The sequence below is a fragment of the Piliocolobus tephrosceles genome, chromosome 7 (assembly GCF_002776525.5).
Source record: "Piliocolobus tephrosceles isolate RC106 chromosome 7, ASM277652v3, whole genome shotgun sequence".
Classification (NCBI taxonomy): Eukaryota; Metazoa; Chordata; class Mammalia; order Primates; family Cercopithecidae; genus Piliocolobus; species Piliocolobus tephrosceles.
In genome coordinates, this window is record NC_045440.1 from 72,837,685 (window position 1) to 72,856,899 (window position 19,215).

The 19,215-nt window shown below is 43.1% G+C and overlaps 1 protein-coding gene and 1 long non-coding RNA gene across 2 annotated transcripts in view; one reads left to right on the forward strand and one right to left on the reverse strand.

Moving 5' to 3' along the window:
* Window positions 1-819: 819 nt before the first annotated feature.
* MSC (musculin) lies at window positions 820-3,733 on the reverse strand. The gene is made up of 2 exons (XM_023184047.2): window positions 2,888-3,733; window positions 820-2,022 (listed from the first exon to the last, which is right to left on the reverse strand). Exons 1-2 carry the CDS (start codon window positions 3,419-3,421, stop codon window positions 1,936-1,938), a joined length of 621 nt encoding a protein of 206 aa, XP_023039815.1. The 5' UTR covers window positions 3,422-3,733; the 3' UTR covers window positions 820-1,935.
* The window catches only part of LOC111520945, a 214,493-nt gene continuing 198,583 nt past the window's right edge, over window positions 3,306-19,215 (forward strand). Inside the window, exon 1 of the long non-coding RNA XR_002724811.2 lies at window positions 3,306-3,666. This is a non-coding gene — a long non-coding RNA (uncharacterized LOC111520945). The remainder of the gene's footprint in view (window positions 3,667-19,215) is intronic.

Consider the following 19,215-nt stretch of genomic DNA (forward strand, 5'->3'; position numbering starts at 1 on the left):
CTCTCCCCACCTCCCCCCTGTACCTCCTAACTAAAATCCAGCTGTATTTTTCTCTCTCAGGGTCAAGAAAACTGCCTTTCAATTGCACAAAATGGACAGAACCCCAAGTTGAGCAGCTGTTTGTGTAGTTTTATCCTTCACACTTTTCTAAATGTTCTACAAAGAGAACGTTGCTTTTAAAAGAACCAGCCATTTTAAAAATTGTATCATGGGGTTTCCAAGTTGTTACCCTCTATAAAAACTGCAGTGCAAATGGAAGAAAATAACACGGAGAATGAGTGTATGTTTAAAAAGCTATCTAAACATTTGAAAAAAGAAAAGCACCGTTGAAATACAAATTGGCTTCTCACATTAGGGTTTTATTCTGCCAGTTACACTGGAGACCTGTGGGTGGGCCTTAGGGGTTTTTTGAACTACTTGCAATTGTAAGGATTGGCGTGTGCTTTAAGCTGGAGTAGCTGCTGTGTGTGTTATGTGTGTGTGTGTGTGTGTGTGTGTGTGTGTGTGTGTGAGAGAGAGAGAGAGAGAGACGTACACCTATGTTAGCTTGAGGAGTGTATGCCTGTCAGGACAGCAGGGGCCTCAAGACTCTTAGGACTTTTATTAGTCCTCCAGTTATAGCATCTAGGACGCCCGGCGCGAGAAGCAGCAGAATCATAGAGATTAATAAAGAATGACGTTTGGAAATGGAGTGATCCAAAAGTGATCGCCACCATTCCGCCCGCAATGACCCACCACCCTGACCGGAGGAGATCACCACCTTAAAAGTTAACTTCTACAGCCAAACCATCTCAGTAAAGGGCAACAAAGACCACATCCTGACACCTCCAAGGGGCACACAGTTTCACAGCGCGTTTTATTATTCATAAAAAAATAAATTTATTTACATATGTTATTTCCTGTGGTAGTGCAGCCTCGGGGCAGGGGCGCGTTCCCTATCGCAGGATCACTTGCTATGGTTAGCCGCCCACCCTGCGCGCTCCTCCGCGCGGGGAAGAACGTGCACGGCGGGAGGCGGTGTTGGAGTTGGGGCGCCTGGAGCTTGGAGTGGAGAGGCCTGATGGAGAGAGTCTGGAGTCGGAGCTGGGGGGTGTTGCAGGTAGGAGCAGGAGTAGGGCGGAGAGGGAAGTCCGAAGGCGATCCCAGCCAGGTTGGCGCAGTGGCGCTTGGGGAGGCTCCAGCCCAGAAGTGGAGAGGGTAGACAGACACCTGATTAGAAAAAGCCGGGAGCTTGGGAAGGAGACCGGAATGAAGAAGTCACCCGGAAGGGAGGCCGAACCGCCCGGAGCTCGCCCGGCAAAACCCTCCTGCGGTGGTCTGGAAAGTGTTCCTCCACCTAGCCCTGCGAGCAGCGGGCCTCCTCCCGCCCGTTAGAAGGGCGCTGTGCTGGGATACGAACCTAGCCCAGAGAGGCCACTCGCCCTTCTTTGTCACTTAAAACTCTGTCCCGACGCGGATCTCACGTCTAGACTTCTGTCTTTAAAGCGGGTGTAGAGCGCGTTCTAACCGTTCCCTAACCATTGTGTCACCGCGAAAGGCCCGGGCTGTGTGGAATCGTCCCGCACGTGTGCGATGAATCTGGCTCCGCTGAGAACGGACCCCTGGGCTGTCTGGCGCGGGCTGGGGCAGCAGCCGAGAGTTAGTCTACAGAGCTAGGGCCCGAGGGTGGACCTGCGTCCGCGTTCTGGACACGAAAGGAGGCTCTTTCTGTAGAGGCAAAACGTGGTCGCCTAGATCCGCCGCAGCTGTAGCCGTGGGCGTAGAGCAGTGACAACCACGCCCGCCACCTGCCGTGATCGCAGTTCCAGGGAAAGGGGAAGGGTCAAGGAGAATCCAACAGAAACTTCTTCCCATCTCACGAGCTCTCCCTTCTCTCCGTGGCCCCCAAACACTCGAATTTAACGAATAATCCCATCAAGTGAATTCCAGTACGATTTAAGCGGTGGTTCCACATAGTCTGTTGGCTGCGGAAACTTCTTTGGTGTCAGAGTCCGGTCTTCCTGAGACCACGAATGGCCATGTCTGTAAAATCAAAAAGAACGTCAGATATTAGAGAGAAACGATTGTCTCAAACCGAAACCGCTCTCCCACGCGAACCCCAGATATTCCCGACTTGGAGTAGCTAAGATTTTATCAGCATTCTGGGAATTTGCATGTCCTTTCTCTGAACTAAGATTTTCATTTTACTGGAGGTTGATAATCCGAAACGTGCCATATCCGTTCACGCTTCCTCCTGGACTTGGCCCGCAGGAAAATTTGGTGAAACTCGTATGACTTTGAGATTTTGTCGTTTAGTTCCCTTACACACACACACACACACACACACACACACACAATCCGTCATCCACTCCAAGCTCCAAGTAGGAACTGGGCTTGGACAGGATTTTTCCCAAGCCAGGAGAGCTGGCAGATTAGAGAGGGACTTTCCAGACAAATCCCATCTGGGGAAACGTTACTATCTTCCAGAAGCAATTTTTCTAAAAATGCAAATGATCTTTTATAGAGCTCGGCCTTCCCTCCTTTAAGAAAGAGCTTGCCGATTCAAACCTGCCAGACTCTTAGCTGGATAAAGTTGGGCAAGAGAGATTTGCTGTCAGTCTGCAACCAGGTGGCAGACTGAGTTGGAACCATGATTTACCCTGGAAGAAGGATATTAGTCAATGGCTGTCACTGGGGTACAATGTTCAGAACGATGCAAACACACACGGATGGTTGATTCTTCTTCAGGGAAATGGCTGGCCAACTCCCTTGATTTGGGAGAAACTAAACTGGCCTTCTCGTTCCCAGTCCCAGAACCTCCACCCCTTTCGAATTCTTCCCAACGGGCTGACCCCGCCCTGGATATCTCCTGGCTGCTCGCCCGATTCCTTGCGCGCCGCGCCCCTACCAGGTTCACTGGATGCACGTAGCCGTTCTCATAGCGGTCCTCCTGCAACAGCTGCCGCAGGTGAGCGATGTAACTGGAAGCCAGCCGGAGTGTGTCCAGCTTGGAGAGCTTAGTGTCGGGGGGCACCCAGGGCAGGCTGGTCTTGAGCCTGGAGAAGGCTTTGCTCAGCACGCGCATCCGGGCGCGCTCGCGGGCGTTGGCCGCGTTCCGCTGCGACTGCTTGCACTCTGCGGCTGAGCCCTTGGCCGGGAGGGGCTTTTTGCCACCACCGCCCGCGCTGCCACCTGCGCCGCCGCCCCCAGCCACACGGGGCCGCTTCCTTTTGCAGCCTCCCGCGCTGCCGGCTGCGCCCAGAGCGCAGCGCTCCTCCTCGCCGTCGGGGTCCTCCTCCTCCGCCGACGAGTTGTCACTGGGCGAGGCGTAGCTGCGCTCTACGCCGCGGAGGGGCGGCCTCTTGGAGGCGGGGACCGGGTACTCCCGCTGCAGCCCCCGAAGCTCCATCTCCTCCGGATCACTCACCGAGCCCGTGGACATCCTGTTGTCCCCCTCGCCCACACGCGTCCGCTTTCCTCCCCCCTGGCCAGTCTCGCTGTCTCCGCCTTCCGCTCCCTGGCGGAGGCGGAGGCCAGGGAGCGCTACGAGGAAGACTAAAAACCCAGGCCAGGAGGCGCGGGGTGCGAAAGCGAGGTGGGCGGTGAGAGCGAGCGCGCCCCTCGGCTGACCCCCGGGAGCGTGGACCACAAGTTGGCGTCCAAGTCCAGAAATCCGCGCGCACAGCGGTGAGCTGCGCCTTTTGACAAGACTATCTGTACTCCTTGGAACAAACCACCCCGGGCAAAGCAGAGGGGTTTGGAAAGGGGGGCAAGAGGTGGGGCAGGGGCGTGGAAGGGGTGGGGACCGGTTTTCTGCGTGCAGAGGAGCGGTTGGTGGAGGCGGGGGAAGGGGACGTCTCTGCAAAGCTGAGATTTGGGCACCGAAGCCCCACGGACCTTCAGCATGTCTGTGCGAGATAAGTGAGCTTTCGGGGAGTAAAGGGGCAGATCTTGTTCCTACAGACCGTGCTTCCACCCCCAGGTAATCTTAGCAGTGGCAAAGATTACCAAACACTTAGGGAGGACAGGATCCCGACCTCTGCTTGCCTGCCAGTCTTTCCAGTAGAACTCAGTTTTCAAGTTAATCATTCATGATGTATGATTGTCTACCCAAGCCTTGCTGGACAAGAGGAAGAGCAGAACAAGCAAACAACATCCAACAATGCACAAGTTACCACCTCTCATTTTCCTCCTCCTTGTCTTATAATATACCTTCATGATTTACAAAAATGGTTACAATGGTTCGTTGCATTTTCAAATAACATCTGTAACTTAATGATATTATCTCCAATTTGCAGAACTTGAAGCTGAGCCGCCTAGATAGACGTTAAGTAAAAGACCCAAACTTACTAAGCTAAGTAGAAAAAAAGATTCAAAATCCGCGTTTCGGAATCTTGGCCCGTCGGTATTCTAGTCTATCCCGTGCCTCCGGGTCACATCACATATCGCTGGATGTTGTAGCTGGTATTTTCCACTATCTCGAGAGTTCCATGCGTGATGTGATTTTGTTTTAATACTACAATGCATGTGATGGAGGATCCGGCCCTAACGCTTTGCATTATAGTGTAGGGAATCCTTGCTATTGTATTTAATCGATTGTGTATTGAAGAGTGAGCTCCCAGAAGCAGAATGCTAAGTTAGCACAATCATCCATTCAAAGTAAAAATGAGAAAGGAGCACCCAGAATGATCATGTTCCATTCCAAACAAGACTAAAACATCCTGCTCTTCCACACAAGAAAACACAATTTTGCAGTCTCATTATTTCCTAACTCGAAGGTCGTCGCAGTTCCTGGTCAGGGGATAAGTACTGTGGATACAAGCCCCGGTGGCCAGAGACTGGGTTCCCGCTGGGTGCCCGTCACTGTACTCGCGGCTTGTGAGCAGCCCACTGAGTAATAAAACCCGTAAAAGTTTGGCATATGGTTACCCCATTTTACAATGATGAAACTGAGTCTTCACACCGGCTTAGTTGTTCACTTGTTCTTTTCCTGAAAGCCCACAGGCTCCCAAGCTGAGCAAGGTGCAAGGGGACCGATGTGGAGTCAGTCCAGGACACAGCTGGCAGAGATAGCTGGGCCAGCCTGGCTCCCGCCAGTTCGTACAGCAGAACAAATGCGTCCAGCTCGATGCCTGAAGTGCTGCAACAGGTGGCTGTCAGAGGCTGACTTCATCACTCAGGCATCATTCCACCTTAGTCTCCCAGGCCATGCTATCCTTAGCGGGGGCGTTTTGGGGCGGGGGGAGTATTTCCCATAACTCCTCCCTCTCACCCGCATTTGCAAAGGTTTTCTCCCTGTACAAGTTGTCTTTTGGTTGGGGGCAGGGGATGGGCTGGTTCTGGGACAAGTTGAGTAAAAAGATCATATGCCGTAAGTTCTCTCTGGGGTGGGGAAATGCAGGGAATACTTGACAGAGTGTGGAAATCTTTCCTGGAGCTTTTGAACTTGAACTTGACTCTAGGATCGCCTTGCCAGGTGAAGGAGAGGAGAGCAACAAGAAGGGGCAAAGAGATGGACTGAGGAGAGCCAGGCTAGCTTTCTGCAACGACTATTGATGACTTGAAGCTATCAGTATAAATATATAGTCTCACACATTAGGGGCAGGCGAATAGGTTTTTAAAATCTGAATTGTTTATACAGGTGCAGAACAAAGTCTTTCTTTAGAAAAGATTAATGGTGAGGAGAGCGCTAGATTTCTCTAAACAGTCACAAAAACTATACCCAGGCTCAACGCTGAGGAGGTCATGGCCAGTTTCTTTATTTCTTGAAGAAACGGTCTGACCCCACCAGTTCGGGCTTATTTTTCACAGCACTTGCCTCCCCCTCCCTGTCTTCTTTCTCTCTCATCCGCTCCCTCCCTACTTCCCTCCCTTTCTCTTCTACTCCATCTCCTCACCCTCCCTCTGTTCCCTTTCAAGAAAGTCAGATATTTTATTTTGTTTCTTCATCTTTCATTTTCATTTAACCTCCATTTCTTTCATTTTTGTGAAATTAAGTTATATTTTCACTTATAACTGTTTCCAAGTTGCAGACTTGTAATAAAGGTTAGGAAAAGTATCTTATGTACATTTTTTATAAGCATATAACTTCAGTTTGCTTTAACATGTTTGTAATATCTGGCATTTGCTCACTTCCTTACACTTTCAAAGTGCTATTACTTTTTCTTCCCCTTAGATGATTACAACAACCTCTCGAGCTGAACAGTGTAAGTGTAACTATCTCTTTTGAAAGCCGAGTGTTTTTCATGGTTTTGACAAGTTACATACTGCAAATGAATAATACAGCCTTTATTTTTATATTATAAAGCACACTGAAATCAATTCCTATTTGCTTATGCTTTACAAACTCTTAGATTTGAAACAGGTATAGCCTGTTTATGTGTACATCAATGGTCTTGAAATTCTTTAGTGACATTTAAAAAATATTCAGTGGGGTTGAGTAGGGCTTAAGTTGCATTATAAAACAAAATATTTAATAATTCCTTTAATATTACCTTTAATGTTTCTTCATTCTGGCTTCCTTGCTTGCAGGATATATGACTTTTGGAATTTGCATTATTTTGAGCCCTAGATTTCTAGTCTATAAAATGGATTATCTCTTTGAGCAGAAGAGAAAGTATATGAGCAGTTGGCTAGGTCAGAGCCTGGTACATGGGAGAAGATCAGTAAATGCTAGTTAGTATTATGAATTGCCTTGCCCAATATTACACGGCTAGTAAAAGTCAGGGCAAGAACCTGACCCAAGTTTTGTGCTCCAGGTCCTATTCTGGGTTTCAGATAGTACTGGGATGTTCCATTTGCTTTGACTGCAGGCTGCTAGGGTCTGAAGTACATGGTCTCATCACATGACATTTTTCACTGGTTCCATGTGGGACCTCACTGAGGGAAAAATGGATGGGACCTCATTAGAAATTTTCTTTTCTTCCCCCAAATTCTCTCACCCTAAAATTGCAGTGCTTCTCCAAGTCTTACTTTCCCTACTGGCATAAAGGATTAAGCCAGAAACCCTGCTAGTGGTGTGATATAGGTGAAAGGAGCATGCCCAGGCGGAACACAGATCAGTGCCTAACAGACTGAAACACTGAACAATGCAGGCTTGGTTTATTTTTTAGTAAGGAAGCCATGAAGTGGGATGATAATTACAGACCATAGAAAAAAGGCCATTTGTTGCCACTTCTTTCCTCCAACACCGTATTAAGTAATGGGTGAGAAACTCTAGAGTTGGGCAGGTCATGTGGACTTAGGACTCAGGAAGAGCAAAGGCTTCCTCTGTCCTCTGTGAAGGCCAGGTCAAAAATATGCAATGAGTAGGTACTTAAGAAATAGCTGTGGGACCAACCCATAGCATCCTGTTGCCTGGAGGAATTGCCATACCTTTGGGCAATTGCCTATACTTTTGATCTAGGAAAACAAATAATCTAGACCAGCACTGGTCAATATGGAAGCCATTAGCCACATTAAGCTATTGAACACTTGAAATGTGGCTATTCATGTACTGTACTGTAAAATGCATACCCAGTATTGAAAATTTAATATGAATAAAAGAATATAAAAGCTCTCATTAATATTTTAAAATATAAATTATATACCAAACAGTGAGAACATTTTGAAACTATTAGGTTAAATGAAATATATTACAAAAAATAATTTCCCCGTTTAAAATTATTATAATGTGGTTACCAAAAATGTAGAATTAGATATGCAGGTCCCATTATATTTCTATTGGACAATTCAGGGATTAATCTCATGGATTAACTATACCCCTATAGATTGAGCATCTACTGTTGGTTGTGGCAAGGTGTTGGTGAGACCCACTCCCACCCACTGGGAGGGCACATTCTTGTGAAAATAAGCTTCTCTGTATTATCCAGCCTGCATATCACCACGTGTACTTAACCTCCTATCTATAACACACCCCGCCAGACACACACACATGCTGGAAAAATGAATGCTTCTGCTCAGTGGTGTGTTAGTCACATGGAATGCTAGTCTCGGTGTGTGTTGGCCACATGGGATGATAGTCAAATGGAGAGCCAGTCAGGTGGGGTCAGGTCACATGTAAGGCCCAGGGGTAGGTCTGGATAACCCAAGGCCTGGGATCTTCTTCCCTTGTCTGCACAAAGCCTTGGGCTCTGCTCCAGGCTCAGGGCAGCCTCTGTCCTCGTGTTGTGCAGGATGCCACCACTCTTCGAACCGGAAAAGGAAGAAAACTCCCTTTACCTGGGCACCACCAGCCATCAGGTTGGGCGTTCATGGAAATAGTCAAAGCCTACGTGTGGAGCCCTTTGATATCCACAACATAACCAGGCCTCTGCTGCTGGTTTATTTATCTAAGGATTGTGGCAAGATTTTTTACTCTTCCCTCTGAACGTCATGAGGCCTTAGCATGGAGAAGCCAGTGCCTGGATGGTTTGTGGAGGTTGAAGGTGGAAAAGCCAGGCTTAACAAATTAACAATGAAAAATGGAGCTGGGGGTAGGCTGGGGGGAGGGAAAGCGGTAAGACTCAGCAGGGACCTGATTTTTCTTTGCCTTTCAGGAGAGAAGAAAAAAGTCCTCATTGATTGTCTTGACAACTAAAGCTGTAGGCAACTTCTGCAGGAATTGTTTTTTTAACAATATCTCTAGATTTTAGGGAGCAGATGCTGAGGCTTAACTGTCCTGGGAACCCCAAGTTCCAACTGGAATGCTGTGTGTTTCCTGTAAATGACTTTGAGTGCTCAATTAGCCTAGTATAGAAGCCCAGCTTTCAGAAAGTAAAGGTGCTCTAGTGAAGTTTTCTATAGGAGGCTTGTTTACATAATCCATGGCCCTCCATGATGTTGGAGAATCCTGAAGAATGTTGGAGAATACTAACCCAGTCCTACTCTGGGTTAAGAGTGTGACTCGTAGGTCTGAAAATAATCTTATTTTTGTAAACCCCTAGAACAGCCTTTCACTCTTAGGCAGAAGCTAAGAAAGTTCTGTCTCAGGAGATTTTCTCCTTTTAAGTACTTTTGATTTTATTGGCAATACCGGGAAATGTGAAAATACTCTGTTATCAAAACAGTCCTTGAAATTGTAGCACACAGCTCTGGTCTCCAGTGTTTGGTCCCAAGCCTACCTTGGTTTAATTATGGAGTTAACCAAGGAGAGAAATATCATCCTGTCATGTGGCATGTACTGAAAAGAGCCCCTTTTGCTGTGGGCATCAGGAGATCTCTGCATTTATCAGCTGAGAGGCCTTGGGTCACATGCTCACACTCTTGTAGCTTGTTTCTCTGTGTGTAACCCATGGAAGTTGCCAGAATTAAATGAGATTGCCTGCATGCAGGCTCCTGTGGAAACTGAAGCATTGTAGAAGGTCAGTTATTACATTATTTTCCACATTCTCTCTCCCGTAGGAGCTCATGTTTTCCCTTTCCCTCTCCCTGTAGCAGGCCTTGCTTAAAGCGCAACCCACAGCCATGGCTCATCCCCTGTAGAACATCAGCTAAATGCCTCCTGGCGCCAGAAGGAAGTTCTCATGTAATAGATACTTCCTGGTGTCACAGAACGAGGATTCTGTCCTCTTTGTCAACCAGTCCCTTACCCAACTCATCTATAAAAGAAGGGCCTAACTTATTTATTTACGTATGACCTTTGTTTCCCTAATCCCAAGGCCCTCTGGCCTCCAATTCTAAAGTGAGCCCTAACAGATGATCAAAACAGGAAAGTATTTTAGGAAATATGCCCACTTCTCTTAATTTTTTACCCCTTTGGCTCATTTATACTACTCTGTCCAATTAGCAGAAACAAACAAATAAAAAAAATAACCTAGCTACATTCCTCTTTTGGTTTCAGTTTTAAAGGACAACTCCTTGAGGATATTGGAAACAGAGCTACTTAAGGTATTCTCATGCGTTGTTTCACCGCTCTGCTCCTATTTCTTCTTAGACTGCCACCCTTAAGCAACTTCCTCTAGGAAAGAGACCAAAAAAATTAAAATAAATAAGAGGAAAACAAAAAGATTAAATGGTAAACTTAATGAAGGCTGAGGCTGTGTCTTGTTCATAGGGGTACCCCTAGTGTCTAGCAGCTCATAAAAGGTACTATCTAAATATTGGATGGGCCAGGCGCAGTAGCTCATGCCTGTAATCCCAGTGCTTTGGGATGCCAAAGCAGGAGAATTGCTTGAACCCAGGAGTTCAAGATCAGACTGGACAATATAGGCAATATAGGCCCCATCATTACAAAAAACTTTATTTTTTTATTTTTTTTATTTTTATTTTTTGAGACGGAGTCTCGCTCTGTTGCCCAGGCTGGAGTGCAGTGGCCGGATCTCAGCTCACTGCAAGCTCCGCCTCCCGGGTTTTACGCCATTCTCCTGCCTCAGCCTCCCGAGTAGCTGGGACTACAGGCGCCCACCACCTCGCCCGGCTAGTTTTTTGTATTTTTTAGTAGAGACGGAGTTTCACCGTGTTAGCCAGGATGGTCTCGATCTCCTGACCTCGTGATCCGCCCGTCTCAGCCTCCCAAAGTGCTGGGATTACAGGCTTGAGCCACCGCGCCAGGCGTGGGAGCACTACATGTAGCGCGAGCTGCTCCGGAGACTGAGGTGTGAGTCTGGGAGGTCGAGACTGCAGTGAGCCGTGATTGCAACACTGTACTACACCCTGGGTGACAGGGCGAGATACTATCTCAATTTTTTTTTTTTTCCTTTTAAAAAATTATTTTTTTCCATTTAACACAAATAAATATTTGATGATTGAAAACTCTCACAAACACATGAACACAAGCCCATCTGTGCTCATAATTAATGGGAGACAGGTACTAAACCCATCATTTGCCCTTTATTTAACCAATTCAGTTTATTGGCTCAGTTTATTACTATGTGTTCTACCCAGTGTCAGCTGTTATAAGGACTCTTTTACACTTCTTATTAACTGAATGGACTTCTAGGGAATATTTCGTCTTATCAAATGGAGTATATCTTCCTACTTACTATACACTGTGCTTGCCACAATGCCCAGAGGAAATCTAAATAACTCAACAATTATATTTATTATAAACGTCCCAGGAACATTCTTTTCTCTACATGAAAATGAAATAGTGCTTTTAATACCATTTGCTACCATTCGTTTTCCTGATTGAAAAAATTCAGAATCTTTGTAAAATTTCAGGATATCACAGACTTACAAAGCTTAGATTAAGGAGAGCAAAAGGCCAAGTGTGGAGCCCTTAAAAGTGATACTTTTAATGGTTAAGCAGAGAAGGGGAATTCAGAGAAAAGAGGCAGTAATCAGAGAGGTGAGAGGGAAACAAGACAGTAGTGTTACTGAAAGCAAGGGAGTCATTTCAGAAAGTCATGGGTGGGGACTTTCAGTTGAGATGGTCTGGTAAGACAACATTTTGAAGCGTCGCCTGTGCTCCAAACACATAGCAATGAGAGCTAAAATGTGAAAACAGAAAAGCGAAAAAGATGCAACCATGTCCAAAAGCAAGGAAAATATCTCTTCAGACAAGTGGACCGTAAGGTGAATGTTGAGTAGGGATGAAACTCCTGCCAGGTCCAGGAGTTGAGTTCCTTTGCAGATGGGGAACAAAGTGGTCTCATGAATTGAAGGAGGCTGACTTGGATAACTGCTGAAATTAGGATGTGGGAGAAGGTAAGGAAGCAAAGGAAGTAAGCCCAGCCTGGCCAGGATATTGGCTCCATGACTGAGTCAGTTCGGATTCGTTTTTTGTCTTCATAATCGGGGACATGTTCCTGCCTCTTTGCATGCCTGGTAACTTTTGGCTGGATACCAGACACCATGAATTTTGCCTTTTGGGTACTGGGAAATTTTGTATTACACCAGATATTGTTGATCTTTGCTCTCAGATGCAGTTAAGTTACTTGGAAATAGTGATTTCTTTGGATCTTTAAGATGTGTAGAAGGAACCAGAGCAGTGCGCCTTCTAGAGCTAATTGTCCCCCATTACTGAGGCAAGACTCTTACAAGCACTCAACCTAATGCCCTGGGAACGTGAAATTTTCCAGTCTGGCTAGAACAGATATTATTCCTGGCTCTGTGTGAGTAGCTGGCTGTGTTCCCTTTCATCCTTTTTGGTGGTGCTTCCTTCAGCCTCTGTGGTTTCCTCACATGCTCGTGATGATTGACTGAATACTAAAGGGACACCCTCTGCAGATCCCCAGGTTCTTTCTCTGTGCACCTCTCTTCCCTTTGCCACCCTGCCTAGTAAATTCTAGCTACTTTGGTCTGCCTAGCTTCTCAGGCCTGTCTTCTCAACTCAAGGAGTCTGTTTGGCTCTCCTGGGTCCCCTTGTCTTGCTCCACGGCCTGGAAACTCTGTCACAGCACTGGCTGGGACAATTGTAGGGCTTCCCTTGTTTGTTTCCCATCTCTCAGGATTTATTGTCCTTTATTAACTCGTGTAGAATGTTTTAAGAACCATGGCTTTATACATTTTGTCTGTTTTAGGGTAGTTTCAGGTAGAAAGGTAAGTCTTATCCCTGTTATGCAGTCTTAGCCCCAGGTGGAAGTCTTTGGAATGGCACCTTTATAGGAAACATATTTTATTTTATTTTAGTTTTGTTTTTAAGACAGATACCTGCTTGAGCATGCTTGTACTTTGAGACGAAGATACTGGAGAAAAGAAAGAGATTAAAGATATTAAAAATACAGGGAGGGGATTAAAGATATTAGCGTATGGGAAAGATATATTAAAAATATGGGAATAGTGATGGAGCAAATCCCACAGGAAATGGAGGGTGATGAGTTAGCCTTTTTTTTTTTTTTTTTTTTTTTTTTTTTTGAGACGGAGTCTCACTCTGCCACCCAGGCTGGAGTGCAGTGGCCGGGTCTCAGCTCACTGCAAGCTCCAACTCCCGGGTTCACGCCATTCTCCTGCCTCAGCCTCCCGAGTAGCTGGGACTACAGGCGCCCGCCATGTCGCCCGGCTAGTTTTTTGTATTTTTAGTAGAGACGGGGTTTCGCCATGTTAGCCAGGATGGTCTCGATCTCCTGACCTCGTGATCCGCCCGTCTCAGCCTCCCAAAGTGCTGGGATTACAGGCTTGAGCCACCGCGCCCGGCCGAGTTAGCCTTAAAGAAGAGGATGTATGTATCTTTTTGCCTGAAATAAGAGGAAAATACATACTGTAGGATGTCTCTGTAGATCAGTAGAGATTTGTAATGGGAAGTTAAACAAGTTAGTCCCTGATGGTCTGTTTTCTCAGTGGAATATGAATTAAAGTTATCTACATAGAATAGGTGGGTAGACATGAATTATTAGAATAGACAGAAACAGGAAATGTGGGGAATAACCATTCTGGAGAATATAAAATTAGTCTGAGTAGGGGTAAGGAAATGTATTTCAAAACAGTGTTAAGGCTTTGACAACACTGATGAGCACTTATAACCATTAACAAATGTGAAGTTATCTAGCACAGTGATTCACATGGAGTGGTTTTCAGCTAGAGATAGCTGAATCTTAATAAATTAACCTGTTTACATTTTTAATAGCAAGAACTTGCAAGAATGAACTGTTTATGGAATCATTAAGTTTTAATGAGGTAGAGATGCAATTTAGGAACTTGGAGATCAGGGGAAATACTCTTGGAGATTTAGATGAAGTTTCTACAGTTGAGGACCCATGGTATGCAGGAGAGAGGCAAAATGAAGCCATACTTTTAACTCTTTGGGGTAGGTGGAGAGCGAAGGATTTACAAAGATGCAGTATCACTATATTGCAGAAATGTTGGGGGTGCCACTGACAATATAATATGGGGTGATCTACATATTTCTCAGATCTTTCAGTTGTGCCTTATCTATGTAAAATGGACTTAAGGTCAAAATACATGAATGCATGCATACACACAGACGTACATGCAAACTATTTTTCAAAACTTAGCCTATCTGGAGATATTAGCAGATTTCTTCCAACATATCCCACAGTCATTTGGAATACAGCGAATTTAGGGTATTTTAAATCAATAATAAACTTATGATTTCTTCATTTTTGCTATAGGGCACTCATTAACATGTAGTTTAATAGGGGCAAAAAAGCAGAGTATGTCAGATTGTACCCCCATGTCTTTATATTCTTATTTTAAACATTACTATCCCCCATATTTTACAGATAAAGATATTGGAGTTAAGAGAGATAAAGTTCCTTGCTGAAGAATACAAAGATAGTTGAAGGGGAACTCAGATGTCTAGAATGAGAGTGTAGTGCTCTTGTTACTGTATCATGTCCATTACGATTAATTTTATGTCTCAACTTGGCTAGGCCATTGTACCCAGATAGTTGCACAAACATTGTTCTAGATTTTTCTGTGGAGTTTTTTTTTTTTTTTTGTATGAGATATACATTTAAATCACTAGACTTAGAGTAAAGAAGATTGCCTGCCATAATATGGGTGGGTCTCATCCGATCAGATGAAGGCCATAATAGAAAAGACTTACCTTCCAGGAAGAAGAGGGAATTTTGCCAGCAGACTGCTTTCAGACTAGAACGCCTCTCTTCTCTGGTCTCCATCCTGCCAGCCTACCCTCCAGAGTTTAGACTTGCATCTTCCACAATCGTGTGAGCCAGTTCCTTAAAATAAGTCTCTCTCTCTGTCCTCTCCTCTCTGACACACACATACACACACACACACACACACACATCTTATTCACTGTGTTTCTCTAGAGAACCCGTACTAATACAATATTCTTGGACAATGCATGTGAAATACTAGAGAATTTAACAAGCAGGCTAAGCTACAATACTGGGCACTCTGTGCTTAACTCCAGAGTATTTAAAGGAATAGTAAATCTTCTAGTTCTTGATATTTAGCGCTCATTTTAGAAGTAGAAAAATAAGTCTGACCAGGGAGGAAAATGTCACAAGTAACTTTTATAGTTACTGTAAAAGTTACTTGTGACACAAAAACACATTGACTTTTTATGTTTAATTCTAATGTTTATACTACTTGGTTGAAAAATACTAATTTTAATTACAATATTTTTGCTTGGATAATCACTGAACCTTCTTTTTAATTGAAATAGAATTCTCATCCCACAAAGTTCATACTTTAACGATGTGCAGTTAAGTGATTTCTAAGTATATTCAAAAAGGTTGTGCAACCATCACCACTCTGTAATTCCTAAACATTTGTATCACCCCCAAACAAAACCCCATAATCATTAGCAGTCACTTCCCGTTTCTCCCTCTTCCGGAGCCCCTGGCAACCACTAGTTTTTCTGTCTTTGTAGATTCATCTGTTTTGGACATACTACATATATAAAATAATATTCCATTGAAAAACTTTCTATATAATAAGCTACAGACTTTTAATGCCTGTTTTCTTTTACTAAGCATAATGTTTTTTAAGGTTCATTCATATTTTAGCTTGTTTTTGTATTTCAATTTCATGTGCCTGAATTAATGTTTCATTATATATAATTATTTTATTTTTAATAATTATAATTATTATTTTTCAATTTATGGGCATCTGGAATATGTCCAATCTTTGGCTATTATGAATAATGCTGCTATGAATATTCATGTACAAGTTTTTGTGCGAACGTATGTTTTCAAGAGTCTTGGGTATATACCTAATAGTGGAAATGCTGGGTCCTATAGTAACTCTATGGTTAACTATTTGATAATCTATCAGGCTGTTTTCCAAAGTGGCTATACCATTTTACATTCTCAGCAGCAATGTAGTTTCTCCGCATCCTTACCAATACTTGTTATTGTTCTTTGTTTTGATTATAATCATCCTACTGGGTGTGAAAGTTATATCTTATAGTGGTTTTGATTTTGCATTTCCCTGACAACTAATGATGTTCAGCATCTTTCAATATACTTATTGTATATTTATATATCTTGTTTGGAGAAACATCTATCTAAGTCTTTTTTCATTTTAAATTGAATTTTTTGTTCTGTTGTTGTTGAGTTGTAAATGCCATTTATTATTTGTTGAATGCTTCCTCCAAATTATATATGTCACAAATTTAATCCACAATGTGGCAGTATTGAAAGGGCCTTTAAGAGGTAATTGGATCTTGAAAGCACAGCTTTCATGAATGGATTAATCTATTCATGGATTACTAGATGAATGGGATAATGGATTAATGGGTACTCATGGGCATGGAACTGGTGGCTTTGTAAGAAGAGGAAGAGAGAGCTGAGCAAGGTTCAGCCCCATCACTATGTGGTTCCAGGCTTCAGGATTCTTCAGAGTTCCCATTAGCAAGAAGGCTCTCACCAGACGTGGCCTCTTGACTCCAGACATCTCAGCCTTCATAACTACAAGAAATAAATTCCTTTTCTTTATAAATTACCCAGTTTCAGATATTCTGTAATGAGCAGCAGAAAATGGACTAAAATACTCCCTCAGCTTTTGTTAATATGAGGAAGTCTTAATTTCTTATTTAATTTTGAAGGATAGTTTGCTGAAATAGGATTCTTGGTTGGCAATTTTTTATCTCTCAACACTTTGAATATATTGCCCCACTGCCTTCTGGCCTTTAAAGTGTCCGATGGGAAATATGCAGGTGGTTTTATTGAGGATCCTTTGTAATTGATGAGATCCTTCTGCCTTGCTGCTTTCAGGATTCTCTCTTTGTCTTTCTCTCAAAAGTTGTATTATTATGTGTCTTGGTGTAGGTCTCTTTTAGTTCATCTTACTTGGAGTTTGCTGAGTTTTTTGGATGTTTGTATTCATGTATTTTATCCCATATGGGAACTTTTCAGCCATTATTTCTATGAATATTCTCTCTTCCCCATTCTCCATTCTCCTTACAGAAATCCCAGAATACATATATTCTGTTTGATGTTGTCCCACAGATCCCTTAGGCTCTGCTCACTTTTCTTTAATCATTCTTTTTTCTTTTTCTTTTTAAGCGACAGTTTCACTCTGCCTCCTAGGCTGGAGTGCTGTGGCGTGATTATACCTTACAACAGCCTCAAACTCCTGGGATCAAGCAGTTCTCCCACTTCAGCCTCCCTAGTAGCTAGGACTACAGGCACGTGCCACCATGTTCAGCTAATTTTTAAAATTATCTATAGAGGTAGGGTATCACTAAGCTGCTCAGACTGATCTCAAACTCCTGTTCTCAAGGGATCTTCCTGTTTTGAAGTGCTGGGATTACAGACATGAGCCACTGTGCCCTGTTTAAACTTTTTTCTTTTGTTCCTCAGACGAAGTTGATTTCCATTGTCCTATCTTCACTGATTTTTTTTTCTGCCTGCTCAAATCTGTCTTTGAATCCCTCTAGTGATTTTTTTTTTTTTTTTTAGTTTAGTTACTATACCTTTCAGCTCCAGAATTTCTCTTCGTTTCCTTTTTAGGTTTCCTATCTCATTGTTGAAATTGTGATTTCCCCATAAGAAATGTATTACTTGTATTACTTAGGGTTTTGTTTTTTTTTTTTTTTTCCATGTTTTCATTTTCTTCCATGAAGGTATTTTCTTTGTAATTTCTTCACTGACCCATGGGTTTTTAAATGATTGTGTTGTTTAGTTTCCATATATTTGTGAATTCCCCAAATGTATTTCTCTTACTGGAGAAATATTTTGTATTATTTCAGTCCTTTTAAATTTATTGAGGCTTGTTTTGTGGCCTAGCATAGGGCCTATCCTCGGGAATGTTCTGTGTACACTTGAGAAAAATGTATATCCTACTGCTGTGGGGTAGAGTGCTCCTCCAATGTCTGAAAGCTCTGCTTAATTTACGGCTTCCACTGTGATTGTAAGCTGTCAGTTTTCAAGGCTACTATGGAGCTGGAAGAGAAGAAAGGGAATGGAAATAAGACAAGTTAAAACACAGCAAAGCTTACTGTTCTTACTGATATTCAGCTGTTTTTCTCCAAAAAAAAAATACTCAGATTGCTGCAGGACTTTGGCTAATTTCAAGCATTCTGAAAATGTCGATTCTGATAGTTTTGTGAGTTTTCTCATTGCTTTCATGAGGAAGATTATTTTTGCAAGTCTGTCGTTTTTGTGGACACCACCTTGTCTTCCACTAAATCTTGATGCATATTTTATATATCATGAGGTCCAATTAAAAGAGCAATAAATTAAGTACCAATTCTCTATGTGTACAAAGGAGAATGTTAAGAAGTTTCACATATGTTAAGAAGCGCCATATTTAGTCTTTTCTGACCTTCCAATTTTCATTGGCACAGGAATCAGGCAGAGCAGAGGAACCACTGGGATTCAGCAAGATTAGCTTCACATTGCTTGTCTACCACATTCTCCTATGTAAACCACTCTCCTGTGCGTTTATATTCTTGTCTCTCCATCTTCCTCAATAGCTTGTTTCTGGCTAGTCTTTCCATGACAGAGGCTGAATCATTCCCTTGAGAGAATCTGGCCTAAGAACAGCTGTGTCTGAAAGACTTGCCTTCTGTATGCAAGAGGAAAAGCTAATTAGGGGGAGGGGTGGGTTTAACTGTTTGTATCTATGATGATGATGATGATGATGACGATGACAGGCTGATATCCTCTAATCCTTCTGTAAAACAATTTTTAGATCAATAAAAATAAATACAATGCATTTAGTTTCTTTTATTCTTATCCTTTTAGTACTTTCACATACAAACACAAGCCTCTCACTACGACCAATAGAAGTAGTCAATTAGTGTATATTCTGTCAGTGAATTCTGGGATGAACCCAGTTAATTTAACTCTTTAAGCAAGGACATAGTGACTACCTAGTATGGACTCGGCATATGATTAAATTTCTGCTGCCATTCTTCCAGAATTTCAGCAGTCTCCCATTCCTCCTATATCCTGCTTGCAAACCATCGACTATGTATTAGCTTTGTTTTTACTGTCCCTTACTTCATTCATAAACACAGGACAAAGTGTTCCAGATGTCATTAAAAAATCAATATTGTTTCTCTCTCTCCTTCTCTCACACTCTCACTCTCTTTTTCTCTCTTTCTGTCACACAGTGAAATGAAAAAACTACCTAAAAATAAGAAACGTTAGTTGAAGATGGTTTCTTTAGCTCACACCACTTCCTAGTCTTAGATAGGGCAACTAGAGAATGGCCATCAGTTATTTCTTTCTCTTCTTCATTGGCCTTACTCACCATGCGGAGACATGTTCCAACACTACTTTGAGATATTAAGATTGTGGGGAAATTTTCCTTTTGAAAGAGTTTACCTCTATATCAAATATGTGCAAAGTAAAATTTTCAAAATTATTTTATCAATTTACTTTGTAGAGTTCAGAATGTCCTGGTTTAGTATTGGATTGCCAAGATTGATATCCAAGGTTT